Genomic DNA, 20,625 nt, shown 5'->3' with positions numbered 1-20,625 from the left:
TAAAGAAATATATACACAGGTGCTATATAAACAATACTGCAACATAGGAACTGTATAGTAAGTACCTTAATATTGATATTTCCACTGTACCACTTGTTGGATAGTGTACCAGTGTGGCTCCACACAGGAGAGCTGAGAGAAGTTCCAGACTTCAGATATACATTGAGAGTATTCACATGCGTTCCATACATATGATACCAGAAATGCAAACATTTGACAGAGGTGTCCGTGACTGGTGCTGATACAATACGAGCTGTGTCGTTGAGTTTCCGTGGGCTTGACGCCTCAATAAAAATGTAGTGTCCTTGGGCTGATAAATAAACAAAGCAAAAAGTGTTACAATTAAGAAGAAATTGTTTCAGTAAAGACTGCAAAAGTAAGAAAGAAATATTTTCTCCTTTTACTTTAGGAATTTAAGCTTTTAAACTGGCTAAGAAACATAATAGTTGCCACAGGGACTGGGGCAGAAATGTGGCCCCAATAGCCTCAACCACCACAAAAAAATGACATTGTATATTAACATTAGCCCTTGACTTAATTCAACAGAATAGCTACTAGAACCTTACAATTTCCATAAGTATGATACTCTAGCTCAAAATTGCCTCCACCACCACAAAAAAAACAACAATGTAAATTATCATTAACCATTGACCTTTTTCACCAGAACAGCTACTAGAACTTACAATTTCCATAAGTATGATCATTTGAAGGTCCAGTACTTCCAGACTGGGTGGAGCCTTTTTGTAATGTCCAATCGAATTGATCATCTCGAGCCTGTGTCCATGTGCACAACCCATTTTCAAAATTACAGTCATATTTAGATGGTGCTGAAATATATTCCGATTTATGATGCTTAAACATTTGTCATTTTAAAGGTTTATGGAATTATATCATTTATATATATAGTACTGATGGGATTAGTAACCGAATCTCATTTTAAGGGAAGACTCTTAGGGGTTTAAATATTATTACTAATGATAAGAAATATTCCAATATAACTGATGCATTGTGCATACTCTAAAATGAATCTTTATAGACTTATTGGAACTTCTTTGCTTAATATTATTGTTTGCTTAACATTATTGTTTAAAATATCAAACCAACTGACCCAACTTTAACATCATATGTATTTATAACTATTAAAAGACTGCATTATCTGTGGTTGCTTTGCTTCATTTTCAAACTATCTAAGAACATATCTTTAGGATTTTTAAATAAGCTGTTAGCGCAGGAGTACCTTGAGTAGCAGTTGCTATTGTTGAGCTAGTAGGGAAAGCTGTTGTCTGTACTCCTGTCATAGCTTCAGGTGGACTTGCTGAAATGTGCACACAATAAAATGGAAAATTAATTTGTAGGCAAATTTAAAGTTAACAAAGACATATCTCAGTATTTTTTGAGGAATGAAAATAATTCAATATTCACTATAAAGTCTTGAATTGTGTAAAAAAATATGTGGCTTCAATTAAACATATTTATACTGTAAAAGATATTAGTATTAAAGTACTTGTCAAATGAGGGACATAGTTTTTTTTTTTCAATTTTATAAAATACAGTTTAACCTGACTTAGCAACCACCTGTATTAAACTGCCCCTTGCCTTAAGCAGTCAGTTAGCCAACTTCCTAAACTGATATTTGGTTATAACTTCTTCCTAACTTAAGCTTCCACCTGCCTTAAATGGCCACTCTATGTCATTTTCATGGCTGACTGCTTAATAAAGGTCTGACTGTATACTTTTATAATTTTCAATCTTCCTTACTTTGGCATTTTCCTGCAGTTATAGTAATGTCATCGAGAGTTACATATCCTCGCACAGAGGCTGTCCTTGTAAACTGGAACTTAATCTGGTAATTGTTTCGGTTGACCACTGGGAACTGACCCTGGGTCCACTGACCCTGCCCGGCATTGGTAGGCTGAGAGTAAAGCTTCCAGGCATTTGAACTGTTACCACCCTGAAAACAAAACAAGAATTTATTTCTGTGACAAAGTTGTTTTAGTTTAGGGCTGTTCCAATGTTTTACCTATTTTATCTACTGCAATCATCTAAAATTAATAAATGAAGACTATGAAAGTGATGATTAAATTTCGTCCATGAACTGAAAATATTTCAAGACACTTCTTCCCTTCCCAATAATTATCAGGGTCCAAATGGCATGTTAATTTGGATGAAATTCATATAATGTGAAATCATTTATGTCCATTGATTTCCTTATTGTATTGATCCAGGAAACAAAATCTGAATGAATGGTTTAAATTCCTATTTATTTCATCTTTAAAATTCTAAAACTTTTAATTAATATCCCCTTAAATTCAAAAATTTTACCACTGTCCCATTAAAATAGCTGGTTTGATCAAAGGTCAACAAATTCATGTCCCATTAAAATTATAGCTATTAGCCAAAAATTTCATTTCAATGGAATGAAATGATTTCACAGAGATATTTTACCAGAAGTATCAATCAAACAAACCAAACAGACTTAGTGATACCTGTATAACCCATCCCCCTAGGCTTCCAATGCTTGATGACCCAGAGAAGACGAACCAGAATCGAACGCACACACCACTAGCACTGGTTGCAGGCATTGATGGCCCGATTAAGTCAGCATGGGAACCAGTGGTAGTTACACTTCCATCTCCAATATATAGATAGCGTCCTGCAATAAAATCAGAAAAAAATATTGTATTTCTTGATCCAGAATTTGAGAATTATACTTAGTAAAAGGCCATAATTCAAATCTGAGCTGTGAAGTAGGAATACTTTAACTAACTGTTGAAAAATCTTTCTTTTGCTGTGGAATATATTACAATAGCATACATTCTAATGTAGCCTGATTTATTGTCCTATTAAATAAAGAAGACAGAAAGTGTGGTCTTATACTGCACAATAAATTCAATGTATGTCAGAGCAAATCATCACTTCCATTATTAATGACCCTAACTTGTTACCTAATTTATTGAAATGAGTTCAACAGAACAATTGGTGGATGTCACAATGGTTTAAGTTTTATATAATGTTGGCAGCTGTCTGATTTTTTTTAATTTGATGTGTTAATTAAGGTAGTAGACAGGAAATGACAATCAGTTATTTACATTCAATAACAGTTTATCTGTATAAGATTTCCGCATTCTTGAGTTGTTACCAAAACCACTACTTGTATGAGCTGCATTTATGAACAAAGAATCCAAAATATCAGTAGCAAACACAAAATCACACAGAAATTGCCTGTTGTTAGTGAAGGTTCCCTGCCTTAAAAGCAGCTAAAAATCTCTTCTCATCAATATTGACCATCATATGTATACCATTTTGTTAACAAGAGCTAACATTCAAATGTGTAACACTCAGAGTATTCAGAACAGGTCAGGAAGCCAACAACAATGACAATGAAAATCCATTTTGAAGGCTAAGCGCCAAATTATTGTACCATCATCTGTATTCATACACAGTTACAACAGTTTCCCACTAAGTCCTCTATCTGAGCTACCTTTTACTTAACATCTCAATTCAAATGAAAGGACAAACCTTGTTTAGCACCATAGGTGTGATCCCCAGTGGGACGTAGCTTGGTGCCTGTAGAGTTCCCAGACAAAATGACCCAGTCAAAGTTGTCCGTTTTTGAGTTACTCCAGCTGCAGAGTCCCGACTCAAAGTTGCAATCTCCTACAATATATCAGAACAATGTCACAGTCAGAGAGTGTTATACATCTTAAACATAAGTCAAAGCCCATATGCATCAATATAGTAACCTTTATATATTTTAAGTGCTGAATTTTCTATTCGATTTTATTCTATTAATAGAATACAGTTTTCATCAAAACTTTGCTTGCAGATGAAACACATGATTATACAAATAAATATGAGCCGCGCCATGAGAAAACCAACATAGTGACTTTGCGACCAGCATGGATCCAGACCAGCCTGCACATCTGTGCATAGTCTTGTCAGGATCCATGCTGTTCGCTTTCAAAGCCTATTGCAATTAGAGAAACCGTTAGCGAACAGTATGGATCTTGACCAGACATTGCGGATGCGCAGGCTGGTCTGGATCCATGCTGGTCGCAAAGCCACTATGTTGGTTTTATTATGGCACGACTCAAAATTTATAACACTAAGTATTTCTTCTATTAAAAATGTCCTTTTGTAGTTCTGATCTGTTATAACATCATGCTGGTGATAAAGAAGCATCTTCACTTCTTTCCAAAAAAACACTATAAAGTCTTTAAAACTGATATTATTTAGGTCCTTCCACAGCTTGCAATGTTCAGGCAAGCCTTCATTCCAGCACTCATAACCCTTTCCTGATTTATTCAACACAAGAAAGCATCATGACAGCTGAAACAATGACTTCCATACTCTTCTACTGATGGAATTCTCTTCTGTCATATATCCACTCCCTCTCCATCTTCATAGCATTACTTGCTCCTCAATAACTGTCACATTTCCATTGCCCCTCCACATTGGTAGTACATGTATTACTCTTCCCTGAAAATCTGTCACATTTACACTGCCCCTTCATATCCATAGCATTACGCGTTCCTCAACACCTGTCATATTTCCATTTTCCCTCCACATTTATAGCATATATATATCATGTTTCCATTTCCCTTCCACATCCATAGTTTAACTCGTTCCTTGACATATGCCCCTCCACATCCACAGCATAACTTGTTCCTCAATATATTCCCTCTTTTCATTTCCCCTCCACATCCACAGCATAACTTGTTCCTCAATATATTCCCTCTTTTCATTTCCCCTCCACATCCATAGTATAACTTGTTCCTCAATATATTCCCTCTTTTCATTTCCCCTCCACATCCACAGCATAAATTGTTCCTCAATATATTCCCTCTTTTCATTTCCCCTCCACATCCATAGTATAACTTGTTCCTCAATATATGCCCTCTTTTCATTGTCACTCCACATACATAGCATAAATTGTTTCTCAACATATTTCCACTGCCCTCTCATCGTCCAAAGCATTGCTTATTCCTCAAAACTGTTCAACATTTGCCAAATTTCCACTGCACCTCCATATAAACTTGCTCTAACATTGCTTTTTCACTTCTATCCAGCTGATTTACAATGGTTACCTTGGTTATATTTTGGCAGTTCTGCCTTATTGTTCCATTCTTTGCTTTATAATTACGTCAAAACCTATATCATATTTTACCACCCCAACAAATGAAAGATAAAATAATTTTCCTACCTGGAGGTGGACATGAGGATAACATCTTCACGTCATCTATTGCCATATCTGAGTAGGGTCCATTTCCTCTTACACCCTCAAATACAACCTGCAATAAAAGTACCAATATTTAAGGCAGCGGACCAGTAATGACAGAAATACTAACATTTAAGGTAGCAGACCAGTAATGACAGAAATTCCAACATTTAAGGCAGAGGACCAAAAATGACAGAAATACCAACATTTAAGGTAGCGGACCAGAAATGACAGAAATACCAACATTTAAGGCAGCGGACCAGAAATGACAGAAATACCAACATTTAAGGTAGCGGACCAGTAATGACAGAAATACTAACATTTAAGGTAGCGGACCAGTAATAACAGAAATACCAACATTTAAGGTAGCGGACCAGAAATGACAGAAATACCAACATTTAAGGCAGCTGACCAGAAATGACAGAAATACCAACATTTAAGGTAGCGGACCAGTAATAATAGAAATACCAACATTTAAGGTAGCTGACAAGTAATGACTGAAATACCAACATTTAAGGTAGCGGACCTGTAATGATAATCAGAAAATTCAAGCTGATGCATTTTCAGCTTTCTATAGTAGAATAGGAAGCAAAGTGCTAGTATGAGCTAAAGTATTGTCAGAGAGGGGAGAATTTAATCCTGAAACCTGAAGATTTTAATTTAAAAGACACAGTAACATACTATGTTGTGGCACATTTTATTTAATCCTATGCTACATTAATGTACATAAATAAACATTTTCTTACGTTGAAATTGGACAATGAAGGCAGGTTAACAAATTGTTGAATCCAGATGTTTCCGGCTGTTCCTTTACGTGACCAGAGTGGATTTCCGAGGGTTGGGTTAGTAGAGTTGCGTACAGCATAGACATTGAGGGTACCCATATTTCTTCCATACATGTGATACCAGAATGAAATGCAACCACTATTGGCTGATGTTAAAGATGGTGTCCAGAGACGTGCTATGTCACCTGTTCTTCTTGGTGCCGATGCCTCAGTGTAAACATAGTGACCTTGAAATTAAAATGAAAAAGAAAAGTAAACTTACACTCAAACGAAAATATAGTGTTAATGGAAAAGGTACAATAATACTGATACAGATTTACCAAAATTATATTCTCTGTAAACAATTATACACCAGCCATTACTGCAAAATGTTTTAATACTGTAAGCATGAAATATCATGGTTGTAACCAGAAGTGGTATTTGCTGGGGATATAAAACATATAGATTCATGGATTTCATTTTTTGAAAATAAAACATATGAGAATTTTGTTTGTTAGCTGGTATTTATTTTTGATAATTCAAATGTCAAGATGAAATGCAGGAAAATTTATTCCCCACTATCATTGATGATATCACTGCATAAATGTAAAAAATCAAAGCAAGGTACATTTTCTTTTATTTCAGCTAGCTAAGAAGAGGAAATGTTCATGTTGCCATAACCTTTTTTTACACAGCTTCAAGTTACAATACTGAAACCTGTCCATAGAATCTGATGCATACCTTACCTTCATGCAAAAGAGTCATGAAAATATGTTTTAACTTAACAATAAAAAGAGAAAAAGGAAATTTAGAATTCAAAACTCTAAGACAAGCTTCATGTAATAATGAAAACTTATAAACCTGTTCCTGTTCCATAAGTATGATCACTTGCTGGACCGGTGGCTGTAGATCTTGTGCTGCCAGCTTGCCAGGACCAGTCAAATCTGTCCGTTTTGTCTTGTATATAGTTACAAAGGCTTTTTGACTCAAAATTACAATTAGCAGGTGATGACAAAGTTGTTGGAGATCCTGCAAAGGAAAATAGAAATTCCTCTGTATAATACAATGTACTTCCTTCAGACATGATAAAAAAAGGAGAACTTGTTAACAGGTATCTCACAACACAGGTAAGTTTATTTTATTTATTTTTAAACTGGAAGAGAAAACAGTGGCCTTTACTAGCAGGTTTTAGTGTACCTAGGTTTTAATTTGGTTTTTAGCACAGATTTGACAGTACAACTCTTTTGGTCACCATGACTACTGAGCACACTGGGTGGGTTTTCTACACAGTGAAGCATCCAGCACTCATGCTTCAATGGTTCAAAACATGCAGGTTCGCTCAAGCTTTGATGGCTCATGCTTCCAGGTTCGCTCAAGCTTTGATGGCCCAACCATCCAGGTTTGCTCAAGCTTTGATGGCCCAACCACCCAGGTTTGCTCAAGCTTTGATGGCCCAACCACCCAGGTTCGCTCAAGCTTTGATGGCCCAACCACCCAGGTTCACTCGAGCTTCGATGACCCAACCACCGAGGTTCACTCGAGTTTAAATAGCTCAACCACCCAGATTCACTCGTGAAAATCCTGTGGTTCCCTGCTGTTTACCTAATATTTTCAAAGCTTCTATTGCTTGAAATTCTGAAAAACCCATGCATTTTGCTCATCTACTTGCTACCTTGAAAGAACAGTGTTTTACTGAATAACTGAAAAAAATTACCTGTGCACTGTCCACCTGTGAGAGATACATCATCAACAGCAATATCACCAAGGTAACTGACACCTCGTACTCCCTCAATCACAACCTATTAAAATAGAATCAATTCAATCACAACCTATTTAAATTTCAAATTAATTTAATCACAACCTACAAACATTGAATTGATTTGATCACAACCTATACAAATACCAAACTAATTTAATCACAACCTATAAACACTGAACTGATTGAATCACTTACTTTCAACAACAAATTCATTCATTAATGAACCTTACACACACAAAAATTTAATACCTGGACCAGAATCTTAAAATAGATAAAAACAGATACTGTACAAATACTGTTCAGTTCAATCATTAGTGCTTACAGTAAAACCCACATTTGTGGCCACCTGTATCAACAAGCCACTACTTGACATAAGAATTTTTTTTTTTTTTTTTTTTTGGTTGGGTTTAACGTCGCACCGACACAATTTTAGGTCATATGGCGACTTACTTGACATAAGAAGCAAGTCAACTAACTTCTCAGATATTTTGTTCTAATTTCAATAATAATTTGTGTCTTTAACTAAGTTTATGGAACAGACTTTGTCCTTATATTCTAAAATCACACCAAGTGTCATGAAGTCAAACCTGTGTTATGCAGTAATCTCAGGGAGTAACAGTTACACAAAGCAGGAGGAAGTTAAAACAACATTTCAAATTGGTATGTTAACTGACTGGCTACTTAAGCCAAGTGGCTGTTTAACACAGGTTTTACAATATGTAAATTGCTAAGAGATTTCATGTAAGCAAGGCCATATTTGTCTATAGTGCAGTAAGAAATCTTACATTTGTAACTTGTGAGCTTGCACTGCCACCTGGAATCTGAAAATTCCCTTGTATCCATTTGTTACCCTGGTTCCCATTTCTTGTCCAGACTGCGGTTCCCAGTGTTCCACCCTGAGATAGGTAGATATTCAAACTTTTGATATGGGTACCATACATGTGGTACCAGAATTTCAAGCACATTGGTGACGCTCCACTGATTTTTGGACTGATAAGCCTAGCCTTGTCGCCTGGCTTTCTTGGAGAAGATGTCTCAATATACATGTAATATCCACTTCCTAAAGAAATATTAACGTAATATTTCAATATTTTGCACAAAAGAATCAGCAAAACCTCACTACAAAACAGCCACCTCTGTCAAATTACAACATTGCACTTAAATATGAAAATTGTAAAGGTAGTAACATTTTAAAATGCAACTTCTTCTTTTTATGAAAGTTTTACCTGGCTTAAAAGTGCAAACTGTAATGAAAAATTGAAACACAATGAAACACCGTTTGCACAAGCATCGATGGATGAATCGTGCCATTCGTGTTCCCTGGCCATTTTCCTTTTATTTTCCATGATTTAATTGCTCGAAACCCTGATTTACTTGCATATTTTTCTCATTTCCTTGCAATTTCAAGCAGTGTTTTATGGTTTACATGAGTCTTACTTTAAATTGGTCTTTTGAAGCAAAACTTTTCTTATGTTTAATCAAATCCTTCAATACTATCCAGTCAATGAAATATTCCAACATACCGCTTGTATGATCTCTAGATGGCCCAGTATTTCCTGAAGTAGTCCCACCTCTCTGCCTTATCCAGTTAAAGTCGTCAGTTCTATCCTGTGTCCAGCTACACGTGCCCGAGTCAAAGTTGCACGCGAAACCTGAGGGTATAACTGCTGGAGCCAAGGTTGTTACCGCTACTGGTGGGGTTGCAGATACCAACGGGTCAGCAGTGGAGGGAGTCAGGGTACAGGACTGGGTCACAAATGTAATGTCATCTAAAGCAATATCTCCATGGTAACTGTTCCCTCGTACTGCTTCAAACAGCACCTACAGGAGAGATTTAATAAAACAGAGTCACAGCAAAGAAAGGATTCAAACCAAATGCACAACAGTTCTCCAGCAGTATAACATGTACATTGAAAACACTTATATTACTAGCCTAAGTATGATAGCAGTGTAGCTTTCAAGACTAATTCTTCCAAACACTTTAAAATAAGCTGCAATGTATATGAAAGAATGAATGCATACTTTTTTATAGAAATCTAATACTGTGAAATCATTAATATTAGTGGGTGAATAATTTTCATGGATTTCGTGGTTATGTCAATCCCCGAAATTTAATCCCAATGAACAAGTAAAATTCCCATTTCTTTTATGTTCAAAAATTGAAATCCACGATTTCACATCTCCACGAAATTGCCCTTTTGACCATAACCATGAAATTCCATGCCCATGAAATTAAATGATTTTACAATAACCTGTTTATTACGTATTCATTTACACATATAAATGAAAGATAGGATATTAACTTGTGATAACACTGAATTTTGGCCTATGAGGAATAGAGGAGCTTTTTTAAAAAAAAATCCATACCTGGTATGAGGAGCTCTGTCCAACATTGACTTGTCCCTGCCTCCAACCAGTTCCCTGGTTCCCACTCAATGACCATACTTTATTACCAGCCACCCAGACATTTAGGGTACCAATATCTGTTCCATACATATTATAGTAAAACTTTACACAGTTTGTGGCAGCAGACAATGTGGCACTTTGCAGGATCGCATTGTCACCTGGTCGTCTTGGAGAAGAAGATTCAACAAATATGTAATGACCTGAAGAAAAGTAAATATACAAAACATATAAATCAAGACATCTTTCATACACAGTATATATCTCTTCCTTTCTCGCATACTGGAGTTTTACCATGGTTCCCTAGCTGAACCTCTGGCACATTTCACCCACATTTTAAGTTTGTTTGCAATAGAGGTAAAAAATTTCAGCAAATCAGTGATATCTTATGACAATTCTTCACCAACCAATCAAAATCAGCCATGAAAAGCATTACCTTTTCAATATCTTGAGGCAAAATCATGTGGAAAACAATGTATTTAAATTTCTTGAGATAAAATTTTACAACATCCAACTTGATCAATCAAAGTCATGCATTATTGTCATAATTCATTTTGAGCAAGTTGCTTAAATGAGCCGTGCCATGTGAAAACCAACATAGTACGTTTGAGACCAGCATGGATCCAGACCAGCCTGCGCATCCGCACAGTCTGGTCAGGATCCATGCTGTTTGCTTTCAAAGCCTATTGCAATTAGAGAAACCGTTAGCGAACAGCATGGATCCTTACCAGACTGCGTGGATGCGCAGGCTGGTCTGGATCCATGCTGGTCGCAAAGCCACTATGTTGGTTTTCTCATGGCGTAGCTCAAATTTTTTTTCGAATTATTGTAAGCAATGATTGGCTGAAACCACTCCCAGTAGTGAATATGAGCGTGCCTGTACACCAAATAAACGGGAAAAAGTCAGAGATTTGTCTCAGAATTTTGACAAACCTCTGACAGATGAGAATGTCTTATACAAACTGATTGGGAAGCTTACAAGCTGTCTGAAACCATTCAAATGTTTTAAAGTTTAAAGGAAAACTGAGCTGAATGAAACAAAATCTTGGAAAAAGTTCTTATGTCTACAGAGACACTATTCCATTAGTGACAAAAAATTTATTAACGTCAACTTTCTATTTCATGACTTGTTTATTAAAAAATACATACACACATCTAGAATATTGCCCAATTTGAGGAAGATTTTCTCTAAACTTCCTAATTCTTATGAATTCAGGGCAATAATCAGAAAAGCTACTGTTTGTATCTGGAACAAAAAATGTAGCATAGGTTATCAGTTACCTGTCCTATTCCCGAAGGTGTGATCACTGGATGGTCCGGTTCCTGTCGAGGTGGTAGAGCCGCTGCCACGTTGCCAGTCAAATGTGTCATTCTGAGAGTTACTCCACGAACATGTGTCCACCTCAAAGTTACAGTTGCCTAGCAACAGAAAATGCTTCAGATAAATTCAGACATTGTTGTTAAATGGGTCAGATTAGCAGAAAAGAATTGTAAAGAGTTTTATCCATTCATTTTAGAATCATTGTTTTTTAGAGAAAAAAACACCTTAGAAGAAACTGCAGATATTATTACCCGCAGAATGTGCACATGACAATAAACAGACAAGTTTTGTTTTTTTGTGTGGACATCAACTTTATATTGAAAATAAAAAGTATATTCTAACCAGTGATTTTTTGTTGAATAAAATCATACGATAACATTACTGTTTGGGATATAGTATTTCTTAAATTTAAACTTGTTTTGCTTCAGAAAAGTAGAGGCATTTATGATACCTGGGGCTTGGCCGCAAGATCCTGGTTTTAGTACGACATCGTCTATAGCAATGTCTCCTCTGTAAGATCTTCCTTTAATACCCTCAAATACCACCGAGATTTGCTGGCCGTTTGCTGGCAGTCCAACCTGAGCCCTTATCCATCTGTTACCTTGATTACCTGTCATTTTAGATATTGAGCAAATATATAAAATTTGTAATTATACAAGATGCAATGTTGTGTATTACTTTAGACCACAAACATTTTTGTCTTGCCCACTTTTATTATCTCACTCTTCTTAATTTGTTATATTGTACATTCTAAATACCGAAACCGGTAGTTAAATTAAATAACAGTCTAAACTTTTCTGGTGTTCGGGCATGTTGTTCTCCCCTCCCATCCTTATACTTTAGTGTTGTACATCTTGTTAAAATCTTAACCAGGAAGTGATTACACAACAAAGTTTCAACAAAAATAACTTATCTCAAAATTTTGTCTGTCTATTCAAAAACAAGAATGCAAGGTAGATACTGTAAAATCATTTAATTCCATGGGCTGAAAATTTCATAGTTTTGGTAAAAATGGCTTTCAAATTCTGAAAATAAAATTACTGCAAATTTTATTTATTCATTGGAATTTACTTTCATGGTTTGACTCCATCACAAAATCCACAAAAATTAGTCCCCCACAAATATTAAAGATCTCACAGTAAAACAAAAGCGGTGGTGGGGTCATTTCTTTTATTAATGAAGCGTGACCTTACCTTGTTTAGTAAACATGGGTGATCCTAAAACACTTCCCGATTTGAAGTATACATTGAGTGTTCCAGTATCTACACCATACATATTGTACCAGAACTCCAGACACTGTGGGGCAGTGCTTGGCGTGTACGTGCCAGATGTCAGCCTAGCATTATCTCCTGATCTTCTTGGTGCTGATGTCTCAATAAACATATAGTGACCTGTATAATTGTAATTAAAAAGTAATTATACTTACGTAATTGTAATTAAGTCACATATTTCGTTTGTAAATAATGAAATGGCTGATTCAGAAAGGTTTAACACTATCGCATAAGACAGAATTTCATGACATGACATGTATATTTTACTTAAGCATTAATATGTAGGGAAAGCGTGTTTTAATTAATTTAAACATGACAAAGAGATTACATGTCCCTCTGAATATTTTATGAGGGCATATTTAAACACACTTCTGCTATATATTATTTTGATATAATGTAAAATAGTAAAACATAATTATTATATCATAACAAAGGCCATATAATACACTAATTAAAAGACAGAAACCATTTCTAGTTCCATATGTGTGATCATTGCTGGGTCCTGTTCCCGATGATGTTGTGGAACCAGAGCCTCTTGTCCAATTAAATTTGTCTCCTCCCTGGTCTTGTACATAGCCACATATACTGCTACTTTCAAAATCACAAGCCAATGGGTTGTTTTGGGCTAAAACTGAGACAAACAGCTTTTCAATATACATGTTGTAATAAAATGTTAAGACAAAAACATTTGAAAACAAGGCAGTCTGAAAGACAGCTAAATCCCCCGCCACTGCTATGGATAGTGAAAGGGTAAAACCTTTGATTTTAGCTGTGACCTTGACCTTGAACTGACATGGCTGACTCATGAATTCTGCACAACGTCTTGATGAGGTGATCATTTGACCAAAGTTTCATGAAAATCCTTCAAGGGGTTTAGGAGATACAGAGCTGAAACCTTTGACCTTCAGTTGTGACCTTGACCTTGAGTTGACATGGCTGACTCATGAGTTCTTGATGAGGTGATCATTTGACCCAAGTTTGATGAAAATCCTTCAAGGGGTTAAGGAGATACAGAATGGACACAAAATGGAAGGCTCAAACCTTCGACCCTTAGTTGTGACCGTGACCTTGAGCTGGCATGGTTGACTCATAATTTCTGCACATCGTTCTGATGAGGTTATCATTTGACCCAAGTTTTATAAAATTCCTTCAAGGGGTTTAGGAGATATAGAGCGGACACGAAATGGAAGGCTCAAACCTTTGACCTTCAGTTGTGACCTTGACCTTGAGCAGACATGGCTGACTCATAAGTTCTGCACATCGCCTTGATGAGGTGATCATTTGACCCAAGTTTGATGAAAATCCTTCAAGGGGTTTAGGAGATATAGAGCGGGCACAAAATGGAAGGTTCAAACCTTTGACCCTAAGTTGTGACCTTGACCTTGAGCCGGCATGACTGACTCATGGTTCTGCACATCGTCTTGAGGAGGTGATCACTTGACCCAAGTTTTATAAAATTCCTTCAAGGGGTTTAAGAGATATAGAGCGGACACAAAATTGAAGGCTCAAACCTTTGATCTTGCTTTGTGACCTTGACCTTGAGCCGGCATGGCTGACTCATGGGTTCTGCACATCGTCTTGATGAGGTGATCATTTGACCCAAGTTTTATAAAATTCCTTCAAGGGGTTTAGGAGATATAGAGCAGACAGAAAATGGCAGGCTCAAACCTTTGACCTTGAGTTGTGAGTTGTGACCTTGACCTTGAACCGACAAGGCTGACTCATGGGTTCTGCACATCGTCTTGATGAGGTGATCATTTGACCCAAGTTTCATGAAAATCCTTCAAGGGGTTTAGAAGATATGGACCGGACACGATTTTGTTACGGACGGAAGGACGGAAAGACGGATGGAAGGACGGACAGACGGACGGAAGGACAGACGGACGCAGACCATTCCTATAATCCCTCCGCCACGGCGGGGGATTAAAAAGCAAATAATGTAACTGAGCAAACATTCTTGAATTGCATCCTAGCACACACGACTGGATTAAATTGTAGTAGCACATTTAAAAAATATTTCAATTTGTTAATCAAAACCATGCCAATTGGCATTAAATACCAACACTTGACAAAATTTTTCCTTCAAAATTTAAGTACATTTTCAGGATTTTTTTTTAGAGTTTCAGTCACTTGTAAGAAGTTTTCAAGGACCTGCAATGAATTCAAGCACTTTTCCGGGTCTGTGTTATAGAAATTAACATAATCAGTCTGGACTACTATCCTTTAGGCTTTGCTCTTGTTACATTATAAAGCTCAAGTCAAGTCAAGTAATACTTGTTTACAAGTCAGATATTCAAACAAGAAAACAATAGCTGTACTAATACAATGACTGAAATATGGCAAATATTTGAAAAGGGGCCTTCACTATAGGAGAGCAAAGTTTAACTTAAGTGCAGGAGAGCAAGTATTAACTTAAGTACAGGAGAGCAAGTATTAACTTAAGTACAGGAGAGCATGTATTAACTTAAGTACAGGAGAGCAAGTATTAACTTAAGTACAGGAGAGCAAGTATTAACTTAAGTACTGAAGAGGAAGTATTTAACTTAAGTACAGGAGAGCAAGTATAAACTTAAGAACACGAGTGCAAGTATTAACTTAAGTACAGGAAAGCCAGTATTAACTTAAGAACACGAGTGCAAGTATTAAGGAGAACAAATTTTGACTGAAGTACAGGACAGCAAATATTGACTTAAGTACAGGACAGGAAATATTGACTACTTGAAGCAGTATAAAAAACCAGTTAAAATAAAAAGTAAACTGTCAAAATCTATACCAGAGGCGCACTGTCCTTGAATCATCGTGACATCATCAATTGCAATATCACCACGGTAACCACCGCCTACCACACCTTCTATCACAAGCTGAAATAGTTACCATGAAAATCTTCAGTACAAACATGAATTGTGTAAACATTTTACTAGAAACCCGGGTTCACATTAGAAATGACCTTTAGATACTTCAATTTGTACCTTATGTAGATCCAATTTCTTGTTGCAGACTTAGATATTATAACGAACGGCTTAAAGAAAATCATTAATTTCAGTGATGTCAGACTGTTACAGGAGCACAGTCAATACTTGCACTTTCTACTGAAATCTTGAGTGCAGGTTGTGTGCTATTAACAAATATTCAAATATACGTTTTATGAAAAATATACTGAACACATAAAATCAAAGAAAATACTTTTGGGTAATATTCATAAAGAATTTATTTTTCCTTATATTCATGAATAATTATATGCTACTAGAAAACTTATTTTTTTATGAATATTAATCTGCATCATAAGTTCAGAAATCCTTAACCTTAAGCCTGCTAACTTCTAAAATGGACTGATCCACCATTCAATTTGGGCAGTACCATTTATCATTTGAAGGGGTGTTCACTGAAAACTTACAGACTGAATAGTGAACAGTGCAGACCATAATGAGCCTACACAGATGTGAAAGCCGATCTTCAGGTCTGAGCCATTTGCAATGATCGCAGAAAATAAACCTTGTCTACAATAGTCACTCAAATATAGATCCCTGCAATCAGGCAGACTGCAGTACAAACAGTCTGCTTATTATATCAAAGTGAACTGACCTGGTAGTTAACAGCAGGATTTAAGTCAATCTGCGCCAGTTTCCACTGTGTGCCTTGAGTGTTCCTCTGAGAGAATACTGGAGTTCCGAGGCTAGGTTTTGTTTTTACGTACACATTGAGGGAATTTACATGTTGACCGTACATGTTGTACCAGAAGGAGAGACACGTGGTGCCAGGTACTTGCTGTGGACTGATGATCCTTGCTTTATCTCCAGACTTCCTCGGAGATGATGTCTCAATATAGATGTAGTAGCCATCTAAAAACACGTAATGTATGTTTTCATTAACTTGCCTTAAATTTTAGTTTCATGGCAACGTGTGTGAAATCATTGACACAATTTACAGCAAAGTCTTTCTACTTTTATGATCATATCATTTAGATATGAATTATCTGATTAGAAAGTTTTATCTAACAGAAATATAATTTAAACAGAATCCCCAAATTACAGCCAAGAACATCTAATGATCTTAACCCTTAGCCTGCTAAATTTCTATAATGGACTGGTCCATCATTCAATTTGGGCAATACCATTTATTATTCGAAGGGGTGTTTACTGAAAATTTACTGACTGAATAGCGAACAGTGCAGACCATGATCAGACTGCACGGATGTGCAGGCTGATCTTGGTCTGCACTGGTCGCAAAGGCAGAATTACTGCCGCCAGCAGGCAAAGGGTTAAGGGTGAATGTGAAAACAAAGGCAGATTTTTTTTTTCATTAAAATTTTTCTGCAGCCCAATGAGTACAAAAAAAAATCTACATTGAATCAAAACAAAAAAATCTGGTAAGACTACATATTTTCTTTTTCTACTATCTGTATATTTCAACTAGAGCCTAGACGTAACTTTACGTACAGAGAAGGCAAGTGCTCAGCAGGTAGTCTTACTCTATCTGACCTTTGGCCTCAAAGTGTTCACTTTCACCTTGAATCTTAAGTGACCTGTATCATGATGATAAACGTGTATGCACTTATTTGAAAATACACTGAACAATATAGAAGATATGTCTCCCAAAAAAAACAAAGGACCAACAGCTGCAGGGACAAGCCAATAGATCGACTGGCATGTCAGCCAGCAATACTATCCCATAATGATGTATATGGAACTATAATAATTAAGCTAAAAATCAGAAACACTGAGTTTTTATTTGTTTCAGTATAATCTGATTTTTTTTTCTTTATACGTTCAGTATAGAGATGCAGTATTCTTACTTCCAGATGTATGGTCTGCCTGCGGGCCTGTGAGCGAACTTGAAGTGCGGCCTTTATTTCTCCTCCAATCAAAATTGTCCGATTTATCCTGTATCCATGCACACAGTCCTGAATCAAAGTTGCAGTCTACGGCGCCAGTTGCTGTAAGAGATGCAAAGACATTTTTAATACAGAATGTCCAAGACAAAATTCAAGTACATTTTTAAAAAAAAAAATTTCAAGACCTAATTTCTTGAAATGTCTTGAAATCTTTGTCCAAACAACTTTTTATTTCTGAAACAATGTTATTGCAACATTATAACTGTGATAAAATACTGTCTATGAGTGACTCCTACTGGCGCATACAGGACTGATAAGTGACCAAATGATATCATTTTTCTTTTAAATTATCTTCATTTTTTCAATTTCTTTTATTTTATTGAATTTATACTTTTCATAAAACAAGTTGCTGATATAACATTTTTTCAAGGAGGTTTATGTACAAGTTAAATATAAGATTGCTTTGGAATCTATAAATAAATACTTTACTTGAATTTTATGAAGTGAGATATGTTTTATATTTTACTCTGTGAGATCAAACATATACAAGACAAACCTGGTGTTGTTGCTGGTGTAGAGGCTACTGCTGGTGGCACTGTACTGCCATTAACCTTCGCTTCACTTGGCTGGACTGTCAAGAGATAAAAATAAAATATTGTAAATACAAAACGATATTCCATTTTCATGTTTTAAGACCTATCATTTTTAATTTCATACAAATGTTTGCTAATCTTTGTCAGAAAGTAAAATGATGCAAATCAAGACTATCAATGGACTTTGTGCTGAAAGTAGAAAAGGTCGAATTACTTAGCAATCAGACAGCATCAGTGTAAAGACTTTAGACGATAAACCGTGACAGCTAAAACTGTATGTACCAGGCAAAATGCATGGTACATTCCTCCACCAAATCTTTTAACAAGATAACTGCACACTTGACAATATCAAATTATGAACTACATTTTAATTATCAACCATTGATAATATACTGATATCTTATCGCATTTGACAACTATCTTTAAATTCTATCTTCTGAACTCTTAATACATTACATATACATGCAGTGATATATCTGAATCAGAGTGGAAATATTTTTACAATCATTTCTTTTCCATTCTACTTTATATTTATCAATTTAAACAACACTTATTACTGGAATTATCAGTTCCCAATATACAAGATTCTGAACTCTATCAGATCAAGAGGAGAAAATGTGAAGTGGAGAGGACCACCACAATTTGAGCTAATTACTATTCAGATCATTTCATTTTCCATTCCAATAAAATTAACCCTTATCATACTGGACACGACTGATTCTGCCTTTGCGACCAGTGTAGATCATGATCAGCCTGCACATCCATGCAGTCTGATCAAGTATCTGCAGTGTTCGCCATTCAGTCAGTATCTTTTTGGTAAGCATCCCTTTTAACAGTTAATGGTACTGTCCAATTTTAAAAGATGGACAAGTTCATTATAGAAATTTAGCAGGGTAAGGGTTAAAATCATATTTCTTGCATTATAAGGTTGAAATATACAGTTCACAAATTACTATCAGGCAAAGGCACATACCACCACAAATAGATTTAGTGAATGAAACATCATCAAAAGCAATATCTCCTTGGTAACCGCTGCCTCGTACACCAACAATGGCTACATGATAGGGCGTATTGGATCTGATTGGTGCTTGACCACTCAGCCACTTGTCACCATGGTCACCTGAGACTGACCATACTGTCTGGTTCTTATTGTTGGCATACTGAAGCAAGCATATATATAAATATAAATATGCCTTTTCTGTATAAAAAATGTATTTAAATTTATATGGAAACGTTTTTTTCATCCAGACTGCATGTTTAAATTACACACTATTTTTATGAGCCCAAATGAGATTTTTGAAAATGTTCTAGATATGCAATGTCTTTTACAAATATATCTGCAAATTGCCTTCTTCCATTAAAATTCATGAATGTAAAAATCAAGGAAAAAGTGAAATTTATAGTGTATTCTAAAGTCCTTATAGACCTTAACTATCTTTGACAGTTTTTTTTCAGAATACTTAGAAACAATGATGGTGCCCTTTTAAAGTTATTTCTTCCTTTTTTTCAATCCTTAGATATGTGTAGACTGACGGGCACACATGCCATTGATGTACATGTTCTATTACAAGACCTAGCACTTGGTGTTTTCCTAACTCAGTAACACGTTTGTGTTTCATGCGAGTGAAAGCATGACAGTTTTTGCTTAAGCTGACCATTTACTGATGACTCTGAGTCTCTAATATAAAAGAAATAAATTTTAAAGTCTTTTAAGAATATAATTATTTATAGTAAGACCTTTAGATTACAACAGCCAGTACCTGAATGGTAATATTAAGTGTGCCAATATTGGGTCCATTCATGTTGTACCAGAACTTGACACATGCACCGTTTGTCGGCGGGTACTGTTGACTTACTAACCAACACTGGTCCCCAGTTCTCCGAGGAGCTGAGGATTCCAAATACTGGTAATGTCCTGCAAAAAAGTTAAATAAAACTTAATTCTTTAACTTTAAGCCAGCAGGTGGCAAGTGATTTTGCCTTTGTGACCAGTGCAGACCAAGATCACCTGCACAGATCATGCTACGCACTGTGCACTGTTTGCTATTCAGTCAGTAGATTTTTATTTTTTTACTGAACACCCCTTTGAACAATAAGTAGTACTGCCCAAACTAAACTAGAGATGCTTTTGAGAAAAGCGCATGTCTCCCACAACTCCAACATTGAAAAATGTCTAGTTTTTCTTGATGGCTGTGATGAATGGATCCAATCAGTAATTCAAGGGCCATAATTCAAAAGTGCCTGGGAGGATCTGGCTAGTTATCGAACTTGGCCGAGGTCTCATGGTCAAACACATTTTGTTCAAGTTTGGTGAAGATCAGATGAGAAATGTTCGACTTAGAGTGCGGACAAGCTTGAAAAATGTCTAGTTTCTCTCGATGGCTGTGATGAGTGGATCCAATCAGTAATTCAAGGGCTATAATTCGAAAGTGCCTGGGCGGATTTGGCTAGTTATCAAACTTGGC

At 36.0% G+C, this 20,625-nt stretch overlaps 1 protein-coding gene across 1 annotated transcript in view; it reads right to left on the bottom strand.

Moving 5' to 3' along the window:
• Positions 1-20,625, bottom strand: part of LOC123535848 (MAM and LDL-receptor class A domain-containing protein 2-like) — a 165,256-nt gene that overhangs the window by 93,354 nt on the left and 51,277 nt on the right. Inside the window, exons 47-69 of the mRNA XM_053527737.1 lie at positions 19,921-20,075; positions 19,134-19,320; positions 18,124-18,249; positions 17,529-17,669; positions 16,319-16,575; positions 15,510-15,597; positions 13,203-13,361; positions 12,659-12,856; positions 11,917-12,075; positions 11,426-11,563; positions 10,109-10,347; positions 9,265-9,562; positions 8,527-8,801; positions 7,697-7,781; positions 6,844-7,011; positions 5,965-6,230; positions 5,204-5,291; positions 3,520-3,657; positions 2,487-2,653; positions 1,759-1,951; positions 1,238-1,315; positions 684-827; positions 66-310 (exon numbers count right to left, since the gene is read on the bottom strand). Of these exons, the coding sequence (XP_053383712.1) occupies positions 66-310; positions 684-827; positions 1,238-1,315; positions 1,759-1,951; positions 2,487-2,653; positions 3,520-3,657; positions 5,204-5,291; positions 5,965-6,230; positions 6,844-7,011; positions 7,697-7,781; positions 8,527-8,801; positions 9,265-9,562; positions 10,109-10,347; positions 11,426-11,563; positions 11,917-12,075; positions 12,659-12,856; positions 13,203-13,361; positions 15,510-15,597; positions 16,319-16,575; positions 17,529-17,669; positions 18,124-18,249; positions 19,134-19,320; positions 19,921-20,075 (3,992 nt within the window). The remainder of the gene's footprint in view (positions 1-65; positions 311-683; positions 828-1,237; positions 1,316-1,758; positions 1,952-2,486; positions 2,654-3,519; positions 3,658-5,203; positions 5,292-5,964; positions 6,231-6,843; positions 7,012-7,696; positions 7,782-8,526; positions 8,802-9,264; positions 9,563-10,108; positions 10,348-11,425; positions 11,564-11,916; positions 12,076-12,658; positions 12,857-13,202; positions 13,362-15,509; positions 15,598-16,318; positions 16,576-17,528; positions 17,670-18,123; positions 18,250-19,133; positions 19,321-19,920; positions 20,076-20,625) is intronic.

The sequence above is a fragment of the Mercenaria mercenaria genome, chromosome 17 (assembly GCF_021730395.1).
Source record: "Mercenaria mercenaria strain notata chromosome 17, MADL_Memer_1, whole genome shotgun sequence".
NCBI classification, from domain to species: domain Eukaryota; kingdom Metazoa; phylum Mollusca; class Bivalvia; order Venerida; family Veneridae; genus Mercenaria; species Mercenaria mercenaria.
Note: the sequence above shows the minus strand (reverse complement) of the source record. Positions and strands in the feature narration are given on the sequence as shown.